Source organism: Anopheles bellator, chromosome 1 (genome assembly GCF_943735745.2).
Source record: "Anopheles bellator chromosome 1, idAnoBellAS_SP24_06.2, whole genome shotgun sequence".
Lineage (NCBI taxonomy): Eukaryota > Metazoa > Arthropoda > Insecta > Diptera > Culicidae > Anopheles > Anopheles bellator.
Genome location: NC_071285.1, coordinates 11,706,876 through 11,719,387, shown reverse-complemented (window position 1 = coordinate 11,719,387; position 12,512 = coordinate 11,706,876). Strand labels below are relative to the sequence as shown.

Genomic DNA, 12,512 nt, shown 5'->3' with positions numbered 1-12,512 from the left:
TTTGATCAAGTTTTTCGCCAATAACGACCAAACCTTCTATAAAAGAGGCGCTATGAAGCTATCTTTGAATTATCACAAACAAACTTTCCAACAAAACGGTGCATATTTGACGGAAATCGGACAATTCAAAGCATCTTATATAAAGTTTTGAAATTCACACAAAAAAGGTCGATTTCTTTTTAGGCAACCTAATATGTGATGACCACTAAATAGTTTCACATTCCAGTTCCAGTGTAGATTGGAGGGCGCGCTAATTGATGAGGGCTGATCATCTAGTTGTCCCAAGCTGACGGTCCCGGGGCCGGAGCTTATGACTGGGAAGTTATGCCAGCCTAAAGCCCACCCATGTGTGATACCAAATTGCAGTCGGCAGAAGAACCAGAAGGATAGAGGTCGTCGTCGCAGGCCCAGAAGTTCACAAGCCAATGACATGGTGCCTGGCGATCTGACGGCGAAGGCTAACTCCGATCTGCAGAGGATCCCGAGTGCAGAATTGTTTTTGCCTCCAGTTTAACCTGGGCCATTTCTTCCCACCGCAGTCTGGCTTGTGTTGTGCGCAATTCCGGACCAAGAGGTATATGATGGTCATAAACATATCTGCGCGTGCGGCCACGTTCGGGTGGCTGCAGCAGTCTTCTTCGCGGAGGACACCCCGGGAGAAGGAGAGAGAACCTCAAGAACCGGTTTGGACGAAAGCGAAGAACCGCCATCCGGGGACGACGTAAAGAAGAGACTCTGGACGCAGAAAGCGGTTCCGTGGCCCACCACACACGCGAGAGCATATGATTGCGCCAGTTTTTTCTTTCGTGGGCCGTAGAACTTCCCCGCCGTTCCCTGAGACCCGGGCCGCGGGTCCAAAACAATCCGCTTCGCCTGGGCGAGTAGAGAGAAAATCGAAAAGAATTACATCAATCTCTTGTCGTCGGTGCTTCGCGGGACCGTCTTCTCGATGGGCCGGAGTGCGCCTCCCGAGTCAGGCGGTCGGAACGAATGACCTGTGTTCTTCGCCGCAAACCAACGGGTAAACCAATTTGCTCAAACCGTTGTCGGACGTGCGTCCCGGGACTTTGGCATTATCTTTCGACTGCTTTCGACCAGCCCCCGCTGGTCACAGACGAGAGGTGCATTCGGTTGGCCTCTGCTGGAAGACTCTGGAAGGCCCTGGAAGTGGTCGTCCCAGGTTGTCCCCTCGCGTTTCTCGTGTATGTTGGTGTAGCCTGCTTTTGCCTTCTGGCTCTCTCTCTCTCTCTCGCTCGCTCGCTTGTACCCCTTTGATTGGCACAATGTTGGGTGTTGGGGTCTCCCACCGCCACCATCATCTGCTGGGTCGGGGTCTGATGGACAAGCAACTGCTGGATGATGCGGCTGCGGGGCGGCGAGGGTCCATAAAGGTCCAGTGCTTCGCTTAACCTTCAGGGACCTTTCCGTGGTTGACGAAATGTATCGGAGATTTAATCGTGGGGCAATTTGGCCGCCACGGCCGGGACTGAAGCGGAGGTATTTGAGTTGAGTGAGTGTGACAGGAAGAGCCCCACAGCCTGCGTGCGGCGCCGCGTGTAACCTTGAAGTGTTGGAATTTCGAGGAAGGGCACAACCTGTCTGTATTCCTCGGACACTCGGAGAGTATCTTCTTCTTGATCGTGCGCACGATCACGTCACGAATGGGGTAGCCACACCACACCGGGCGCAACAATGCGCGTCCTCCCGATGTGGAATGCGTGTTATGGCGATAATTTGCGCCCAGAAAGGGCGGGCTCGATTATAATGCTGCAGTCCCGGGAGAAGGTGCCACCGGAGCAGAAACCTGTTTGTACGGGGCGAACCGAAAAAATGCAGTTCTGAGAGAGCAGTTTAAGGCTTAAGGCCGCAGGAAGAGTGTCTAATCTGCCACCGACACTCGCGCCCCATTAGTACTGTTTCGAAAGAACTCCTATGGCCCCAACTACGAAGCCCCCCCTGAAGCCCTAATTTACCACCCGTAATCCACCGAAGAATGTCTCGGGCCCGCAACAGACCAACCCCACCGGTGTTTGTACAGCTGGCAGTCTCGAGCGTTCGTTAGTCCGAGATGCATCCGCAAGGTACTGAAAGTGACGCCCAATTCAACGCCTTTTCCGTCGCAAACGTTATCATCGATTCTGAGGGGCTCATTAGTGTGAGGCAAATGAGTGGGTCCGTGGTGGTATCGCAACCAAGGGGCGAACTACTTTCACTCTTCGTTGGGCAACCCTTATAATTTTACCTTCTCTCACGCGCAACCGTCTTCTGGCTAATTGTATCGATCTCGGCCCCGTTTTCCCCACTGGCCCCGTTGGGCTGCAGCACTCCGACATTTCGTCACCGAGTTCCGGATGTGATCGGCGCAAAGAGAAACTAGCTGCAAGTTGCACGGGGAGAGTTATTTGTAGATAACTCCTGTGCTCATGTAGGTGACTCATACCTCTCCGGCGTAGGGCTCACACATCATTTCATTGCATATTTATACCACGTCTGCCATTTAAGTCGCCAAAGGTTCCGGGACGGATTGTGTGACGTTAGGCCTCTAGCAGGAAGATTCCTAAAATAATCGTCCAATGATGCACCCGCGAGCCACGATCGCGCCAGAGTCTATTAATACATATTCGCCTCTCGATGAGTCATCCTTCGTGCGATCGCTCGCCATTTGTTGTTGTGTCAGTGATCGCTCTAGCTCCAGCATTAGCCGGGGGATCTGCAATCTGAGGGCCCCTTCTGAGGGGGCCGAATAACGCAGAAGCGCAAGCAATATCGTTAAACGATTTTCGTTCCCCACGCCAACGAGGTAGCCTTGGATTGGAGCCTCCGCAAACGGAGGGATGCGCCATCTTGTGCTGTGAGTTGGCGCATTTTATGCAAAACATCGTGGAGCCGCCTCTGGCGTTGATTGGCACATACCCCGCCGCGCTGCCCGTGCCGGCGGCACATGCCAAATCACCAAAGTAAATTCAAATGAAAGTCACATCCAGCCAGGCCAGCCAGTCTGTGGCACAAAAAAACTCTGGCACTCGATAAAAAGCTGGTTTGTGGCGCGGGCAAACAAATAATAATTTACAGCTTGCGGAACACACTCTCCCGGCGGATCGTCACAAGTTGGTAGCCGTCGTCATGCGTCGTATGTTGTCCCATGTTTCGCGGACCGTTGTTGACTCTGCGTCGCGTATCGGGGCGACGGCGTAAAAGTGGCGTAAATTTTTATCGTTTTCGTGTTTTGCTCGTTTTCCCTGGCGGCTAGTGGCGGCTGTCGGATCACTGCACACGCGGATGTTTGTTGGATCGGAGGCAAGTTGGCCACCACCGGTTGGTTCGTGTCCGCCCGGTACCGGTTTGGTACTTGTTTTTGGTTGATCTGCTGGCGTACTGGTCCCCAACCCAAAGCAATGATGCCGGTCGGACATTTCTCTGGTACCCTCCCCCAGGGGTTTCGGTCACACAAATCGAAACTCTAGTTCCGGACCTGTCGCGCGGACCTTGACATGTTCCATGATGTGGTTCTTATCAACCGCAACACATCGCTTTCGCACGATAATTCACGGGGGCCTCTCTTTGTAGTTATCACAGAAGTGTCCCCGGCCGGCCAGCCGGGGACGGCGTTTATCGGTGTGAAACGATCCGAAAAGATTGTACGGAGACGATAACGGTGACGCGGGTGGCCATTGCCAAGGTGACAATATTTTATGTCGGTGCACGGTCGCCAGGTCGGATCGGAAATCAATTCCCAGTGCCGGGATGACATTCGCGTGTGCCAATCAATATTGATGGCAGCGGAACGCAGGAAGGACGGTCGGTCGGAAGCATTGCTTCCTGCCAAGGCCCTGGCAGCCCTCCCGAACGTAGCCAGGCCAGTTAAATCGAGTTATTTATGCTGCCTTCCCCACCACCATCGATTGTTCCGTTTTGCTTCCTCGGCAAAGATGAGCTGTCGGCGCGACCTTCACCGTTTTGCGTGGAGAAGACGATTTTGTTTTTGTTCGCCGATGATCTCATGATGGTTGCGGCGATCTTGCTTCATCCGGATCCATCTCTGTCAGCGTATGACTGCTACCGCTCGGCGATAGATCGACTCAGACAAAGTTTTAGTTCCTTAGACGCTGATCATCATCGGCGGCGTTTAAGGAGAGCATTTTGAATTTTAAAACAAAACTCTGTGCTTCGGTTTACTTAATTATTTACCGGTTTAATGAGTGCGCCCGTTTGGCCTAATGAAGGCTATCCGTCAGGCACTAGAAAACCGGGTCTTTCTGTCTCACGGGTGGGCAAATAAACCCACAAATTTCCGCGGGTTTACAAAGGAACCACCACAACACACAAACCATAAACCGAAAGTCACCGGTAAACGCCGGCGGGGAAAGTACTAGTAAAGCGGATCGGACCAGCCAGAGGTGGCGTGTGTTACACAAACAGTACCGCAAACCGCGTTAGCTAACCGGCCTCGGTCGTTTGCGCGGTGACAAAAAGAAAAGCATGCAACAGGGCCGAAGAAAGGAAAAAATCCGGAACCACAACCCGAGGCATCCGTGTGTCATATGTTTGCCCGGTGCTCAGTTCCGATCGTTCCGATAAAAGCATTGGGCAATTTAAAATGTAACGGAGGCGCCAGGTCGCGCGGATCGTAATAGTTTTCCGCACGTTCCGCCGAAGCCGAAAATCGCGTCGTCCCGCACTATTGGCCACCGCGCGAGTTGGCGAGAAATGGCTTGGGATTGGGAAACAACCGTGAACACGAAGAAAGAAAGACATCAGCAGCAGCGGCAGTAAATCTTGTGTTTTTTTGACAAGACCCCCCGCACACGAGTGGCAAGGCCAATGAGGAAATGCCCAGCCCAGCGGTGATAGTGATCAATTTGCGCTGGTGACGAAAGGTTTGCGAAAAACTGGCGATCGTGCGTTGATGGTCCGTGTACTGGCCAGCCGGGTGGGTTGAATCCAGCAAAAACAAAAGGAAAAATGGAAAACCAAAGCGCCCGACCAAAGTTTGTAAGGAATTTTCCTTTCGACCCACCGCCCGTCGCCAGGGATCGTGAGAAATCGGGCGCCGACAGGCGGCTTTCATACACGACATTCGCTTTCGGTGTGTAGATTTAACCGTGGTTCAACAATAATTAGCCATTACACATCCCGAAGTACCCACAGCCGTACAACCTCCGGCTCAATCTAACATCTCTTAATCCGACCCCGTCAGCGTGGCACATGCGAACGACTCGTTTGCAAGTGAGAGGCCAGCTTTTTAAACCTGTTCCACTAACGAGAGGCAGTGAATGGGGCTGGGCTGATGGTATCATCCGCGAGTATTATCCGAGGGCCTCCCTTTGAGGTTCACGGCAAAAGGGGCACACATAAGCATACCGAGCGCTTAACCTGCCCGTCCACCGTCCACATTTGCGAAACATGCGCATGATGCCGTCTCACTGTGGTGAGCTCCTTTTTTCACTTTCCGTGAGGAGTGAAAGTGAACGTTGGGAGAAGATGCATCTCACCTCACTCGATGGTAGTTTGATGACGACCAACAATGAAAAGTCGATCCGATCTTCAAAGATTAAAACAAACATAATGAGGACATAAACATTTTTACTAAGTTGTTCATTAAATTCGGAGCTTCGATAAGAAAAACACAGTTTTATGGTTTGCAATACACTTTATTATTAAGTATGGCCTTCCTGAACATCAATACACCTGCTTCAAAGAGACTCAAATTTAAAAATTCTAAAGCTCTAAATGTTGCCGAGAAAGTTGCATTCGAATGCGTTTTAGTTCCATGTTTAGCGAATGCGGTACCCATTGTGCACACAACAATCTGATTCCCAATACTTCAGTCAAAGTGTTGGTTATACTGCTCCATGAGAAGCCTAGGCCTTATACTAAATCTATTTCAGTAGTTCGACGATTTTCCAATATGACATCCTGTATTTTTACTACGATTTCAGGTGTTGTGAACCCCCTTTTGATGTACTAATTAAAGGCGAAGAGTCCTTATACACTTTCAACATTCGTGCATAAATTTCCTTTGCTTTTAAACCGTCCAAAAATAAAAATTCAATTACTTCACGATACTTGATTTGAACACAATACTTGAAAAAAAAAAAATAAAATGACCAATTGCAATGAAACTTCACATACATTCATATAAAGAATGTATCAATTTAACAAACTAAAAATAAGGCTGGTAGCTGCGCCCTCTGTTATCAAGGCTCCGAATTTAATGATCAACATCTGCAGATTCTCCCCAAGTGAACTACGAAACTCACCGCCGCCGGGCTCACGACTCACGAACGAGAACGAAAGTGGTGCCCGCCTTTTGGGGAAGTAAATTTCTCTTCGCAACGGAAAATCAAGTTGTTCGCACACTAAAAAGCAAAACAATAGAAGCTTCAGTTCAGGGTGGAGGAAATGACACTGGGGCTGCGCTTCACCCAAAACACGAGCGATTGTTTAACGGTTCGCCGGTTCCGTGCCATTCTCGGTGCAGGTGCAGGGGTCGAGAAAGTGCATCTGGTGGGTGCAGCGACCCGACCCGGGCACGCACCGGGTCATGATGAGCAGTGCTAACCCTACCCAGCCAGCCAGCCAGCTCTGTGGGGTTGGCAAAAACTAAAATCACCCACCAAGATAAGCGGCGAAGCCCGTGTTGGGAGCCCTCATTTGCTGGGCGGGCTGGGTGAGCAATTAGTTTGGTGAATAAATAATTGAATGTTGCAGCAGCACTGCACCAGCATCGATCACACATAGTCAAAGAATCGTGTAGCGGCCCCCTCTTCGGCCCCGACGCGAGAGGGTCGTTGCATTAAAAAGGCAGAAGTTACAACGTCGCCTTGGTGGGGATGAATGATGAATATACATAAATCTTGCTGCACCCAACTAGCGGAGGCACCGTGTAGGCCTTGTCCCGGACGGGGCCCTACAGGGGTCACAAGCGGGGGCGTGTCAAGCTGGAGATGGGGTGGCGGCACGCACATGGCGAGCGCATGGAATAATTCTTCTTCAAGGGGAAGAGTATCGGAATTGGGTAATATGGTGTATCTTCCTCCAACTCGACCCACCCAGCGGAGGAGGTACGCTCAAGGTCTCTCCAAGTGATCGTTAGAAGGTACCATGCATTATTCAACGGGTGATAGTGACGTGGTGGCCGCACGGGCGCAACAATGGCCGGGGAGCGCCATCGATTGTGCGCACAGCATTTGAAGCAATTTGAAGCATTTTAATTGACGTCAGTTATGGCCACGTTCTGCTTAATTTTCGGATGTTTTCTCATTTTCACCCCACTTAAAACACAATGGAATGGTGGCCAAGAATGCGACCTACATTTTGGGCGTAACTCGGGGGTTCAGTTCGATCCGAGCGATCGGCCATTGCGCAGGAGCTTTCGGAACTGGGTCGACTGGGTTAATGTCGCCGTGCGCGCGTACCGATACTCGAGATTGCTCAAAGCACAGCCTCTCAAGTGCTAGAGCGACGGCAATCGGCAGGAGATCGGCAATTAATCCTCGCGATAGAGGCCAACCTAGCTCAAGTCTTGGGTCTCCGACAGTACTCGTTATTTTTTGCAAGTTGTCTACGAGTTTCTGTTCCTTCTATGGTGGCGTAGACACCCCCCCCGGGTGCCTCTAAGTGCTGCTAATCTCTAATCAACATCAGACCGATTGGCAGCAGCTTGCACTTTCCAACGCGCGGCCGGAAGTTTCGTACCGACATCCTTTTACTCTCCAGCCTCCTTTCCTAGGCCGAATCGACCGACTTTCGAGCGAGTGGGAGAAACAGCATCATGAACTGCAATCATCGGTCGCCGGGTGGTGCACTTTTATGGTCTGCACAGCGCCGTGCAATGACCTGAGCAGTAAGGCCACACTTTCGACCCCTTTTCGGACTTTGGGTTAGCTGCACCTGCCGTTGGACTACGACGTTGCGCAGATCACCGGCGGCCGTATTGCTGCCAGCTGGGTATACTAAGATTGCGGCAACAACAATCTCCATGCCACGCCGTGCGTTGTTGGGAGTGGAAGTTGTGCGAGTCTTTTTTATATTTATTTCCAGTCCCTTCTGTATCTGATTCCATTCACCACCATGCTCTGCGCCCGTGTGCTCCTTAATCATTCTTCTTCGTCTTGACTGGTCTGGCCGACCTTCTCATCGATCGCCGACACCGCTACCACCGATCCGATCCGATTGCGAACCCAATCACGACGCAGTTAACCCTTCGGTGTGTAATCGGCTCTTGGTGGGCACACGGCGGTTTCAGGTGGGTTGTGAAGCGTTAGGCTGTCCGCGGGATGGCGAACCACACGCAACCAGCCCAAGGTCGCATCTTTTACCGTCGCTTTCAACTGTCGCGGGTTTTATTTCCGAAACGATACCGCGACAGTTCTCAGCAGACCCCGCCGTGATGGAGCATTGAAATCAAAGTGCCATCGTTTCTGTAATTAAAAAGCAACGCAAACTCTTCCCATCAATTAGAAGGTTTGCGTCTGCTGCCACTGATTCGAACCACTTCTCAAACAATTAGCAACAACGTGCCGTGGTGTGCCGATTCACAACGCAGAGTTCGCAAGACAAGTTAAACTGTCCAGCTGGTAGCCGCCATTCGACGGTCACGGGTCGAGTTACAGAATTCCGACCACGAAACATGCCTCTGGCGCTGGGTCGTCTGACCACCGAGAGACATCGAGAGCAAAATCTTAATCTGTCGCGCGGATACTTGACCTAGGGGGCTGCCGGTTTTTGAGCCTTGTTTTGCTGCGCGATGGCCGCTACCACATAAGTCGTTTCAGCAGGTCCTCAGCAGACTCAGAAATCTGCGTAGAAAAAAAATGGGGCCACTTTAACGGACACAAAATGTAACGACCGACAAGGAACTAGAAACTATTGTCCGTGCGTAAAGGACACTTTTTTGTGTGTTGGCAAAAAATTATTCGAAGCTACAGACTGATTCCATAGTGAGCGCCGCCTCACAGTGGTGAGAAATGGGCTGGAGCTGATGGATCGTCGGGTTGCGCTTGTCAACCGCCTGTTTTCAGGTTTTCGCTTATCGAATGGTCGGTCCTTCACTAACGGGTTGTCTACTTTTTTTCGATTCACAGATAACGTCAATTCACCGGAACCTGAACACCAGCAGTCTCTATCGGAAGCGATAACCGTCCGCGCCGTGAGACCAGAACCGGTGGGCGCGCGAGATTGGGGCAGTTGCGTACGATTCGCTCACCACAACGGTTGGCGCGACTTCATAGAGAGAGAAAGGAAGAGAGAGAGAGCTGTGGCCAGAGTTTCCTGTGCCTGCTGATAAGTGTCCTCTGTGTGCGCGTGTGTGTGCTTGTGCAGAAGTGAAAACATAAACCCTCGGGGGAATGTCTTCTAAGAGCAATGGAGCCGCGGCCTCGGCGGCGGCCAACGGTGCAGCATCGCCCACCAAGTATGAGGCGCGGCTGTGCCACGTGGTGAAGCGGGCCGATTTCGACGGGTACGGGTTCAACCTGCACGCCGAAAAGGGGCGCCCGGGTCAGTACATCGGCAAGGTGGACGACGGGTCGCCGGCCGAAGCGGCCGGTCTGCGCCAGGGCGACCGGATCATCGAGGTGAACAGCCACAACATCACGACCGAAACGCACAAGAAGGTGGTCGAGCTGATCAAGGCGGTCCCGAACGAGACGAAGCTGATGGTCATCGACCCGCGGGCCGACGCGAACGACATCAAGACAGCCCTGGCCCGGGCGGCGACGGCACCCACCACCACCGGAAATGCACCGGCCACCAACAACAATAACAACAACACAATCGCCACGAACGGAACTAGCAACGGGCATCACGAGAACGGCCATCACGTGGTGGCGAAGGAGAACGGCAGTCAGAAGAAAGCCGTGGTTGCGGCGGTGGACACTAAGGTGGAGGTAGAGGGAAAGACAGGAGTCAAAAGCAATGGCGTCACCAATAACAACAACAACAACAACAACGGAAGTGTGACGGATTTGGCGACGATGGAGAAGATTATCGACGACACGAAAAAGTCCCTCACCGTGACCGATGGGGCTGCCGCGGGGAAGATGGCCCTCAATGGGCAGCCGGGTGGTGTGCCAGCCCCAGCGACACCGGCGACACCGGTGACCGTCGCCGCCGCCGTGCCAGCCACCGAGGGCAAGAAACTGAACCTGACGATGACGGCCGCCGAAATGAGGGCCCAGCTGGCGGCTCGCAAGAAGTACGATCCGAAGAACGAGGTGTGCGATCTGCGCAAGAAGTACGAAATCATACAGAAGATGTAAGCGATGAGATGGGCAGCGATGTTGTCCCCGATAGGTCCCCGATAGAGTCCCCTTGTAGCCCCTCCCGAATCCCCCCGCCATTGCCATTTGCGGGCTAAACGATTTGCCAGCCGGAAGGTGTTTGTATGCGTCGTCGCGTGGGAAGGATTCTTTTACAGGACAGAGGACGGAGAGCGTCCTCTCTGTTGAAGTGGAAGAGTATCAAAGCTAAGTAGATAGTGAAAGTAGTGCAAGATAAGGTTCACGGGCCGGAAGTCGCGACGCAGCCCGGGAGACAGCGTACAGTGTGTCTCCCGATGGCTAAAGATCTTAAATCTAAGCCCCCCACGGGGAAGGGTGCGCTTACATTGTTGGACGAGCACCTCACGACCGTCAGTCTCGCCCGTTGGTGGCCACGTCATACGAACGGTTGACAAAACACTTTGTCCGGACAACAAGAGCACAAATAGCTACAGTAAACCAATATGACCTACGATACGAATCCCTTTGCGCGCGCCACCACCCTTCGGAGGGCTGGACAATAAAATGGAAACCCTTTTGGCCGTACAAGCACCCATGCTCTAAGGTCACCACTAATCGAAGGACGGTCCGGGTCTGTCCGTGTTTTGGGTTTCATCACGTTGAAGCTCTTATCTGGGTGGAAAGAGGGCCCCTCTAATTCTCTGAGCGACCGTCAACGCCATTAGACGGTGATTTACTGTAAACTCGGCTCCAATTGACACCTTGTTTCCACAATCAATGCCACCACCAAGACCACGGTATGTATCCTCCTGATCGTCGTCACCACCGTGATTAGGGCAGCGCCACCTTTCTGCGTCATCTTTACTGCGCGGTCGGAACGACGGAATCGACCGCTTATCTTGAGGGAGGTCGCGCGCCACAATATGGCCGGGGCCGTGTGTCATCCATTAGTAGCACCCGAGGATCGGTATGCGATTTGATCGATAGAGATAAAGCTTCGGCAAGCTGCGAAAGGTGTGCGTCCGTGTTGGCTAGCGATACGCCAATCAATGGCTTTTTTCGGCCCAAAAGTAAGGAACCGTAGTGTGGTGAAATCTGTTGGAAACATTAATGTAAAAAAGATCATGCATACCGTTTCTTTATCCACCTTATCTACCGTAGGGACAACTGTTAGGGAGTTGCTATGAGAATTTTCATCCGGTCCGTCTGATTGCATCAACAAGGATGCAAAAGATTAAGTTGGTCAGCCACCACACATCACACTAGTAGTAGTTTGTACAGAGCACAGTTTGAGAAAGTGGTAGAGACCGCTCGGTTGGCAACACTAAAAAGAATAGTGGAACTAAAAGACAGCAAACCCGAAGTAAGACGACCGATAATTATATCTGTGAGTGCCAACAATAATATTCCGTTTACTGTGACTCCTCGCCCAAAACATTCAAAATTCGCGCTCTGCGCGCCTTTCGTCGTTACAGCGTTGTGAGAATGATGATTCATATTTTTATCACTAGTTGGTAGTATCATTATTGCTATTAAAACTATCTATTATCTACTAGACGGTAGACGGCGTCCCGCGGAGACGGACTGCCTGCCAGAGAGACAGTAGAGTGCGGCACATGCCATGGGGCGGGCAAGGCTGGTTTTGGTATCAGTTCGTGGATTCAGTTCCCATCTGTAGACGAACTGCACGCGTATCACAGTGCTAGAGAAACATACCCCACACGAGACGCACGCTCCAGAGAGTTTAGGAGCGAGAATTGGGCACGGTTAGGTAACGATGTGACGATGAAACGGAAGTAATTGACGAAGGCGTGATGTGCGTGAGGACGTTTGCACCCGAAGCAAAACTGTAATAAGTAGAATAAAATATTTATAATGTAAGGCTAACAAACAAGGTGTGTCCTTCGGCGAAAGAAAAGGAATTGAATGAAGGGTAAGTAATGAATCAGCAAACGGGGGTCCGAAGCGAAGGTTATAAAGTTCAACTCTAAACCATTCGCATTCGTGACAAGAAGTTCATTACGAGGATGGTTTCATGGGCCGGACCTTCGATGGGTTCTTCCGTCTTCGCGCCATCGCTTACAACTGAGGTCCTTGTGGAAAGTAACGTATTCGTTCACCCCCAGCTCCACGTCCGGTCCGGTGCGGAGTTCACATAGTCCTGAAGGTCTCCGGTGAACTCACAGGCCAGGCGTGCCCGGAAAGGATAATTCTCGGGCCGCTGTGGTCATCGATCCACTAACGCGGTTGAATCTAGTTACGTTGCTTTCTGACGAAGCTATTTCTGTG

General features: G+C 51.7%; 1 protein-coding gene across 1 annotated transcript in view; it reads left to right on the top strand.

The window, feature by feature from the left end:
* Positions 1 to 12,101, top strand: part of LOC131205926 (Na(+)/H(+) exchange regulatory cofactor NHE-RF2) — a 20,035-nt gene extending 7,934 nt beyond the window's left edge. The window contains exon 3 of the mRNA XM_058198239.1: positions 9,087 to 12,101. Coding sequence (XP_058054222.1) covers positions 9,351 to 10,262 — 912 coding nt within the window. The 5' untranslated portion in view covers positions 9,087 to 9,350 and the 3' untranslated portion in view covers positions 10,263 to 12,101. The remainder of the gene's footprint in view (positions 1 to 9,086) is intronic.
* Positions 12,102 to 12,512: the final 411 nt, after the last annotated feature.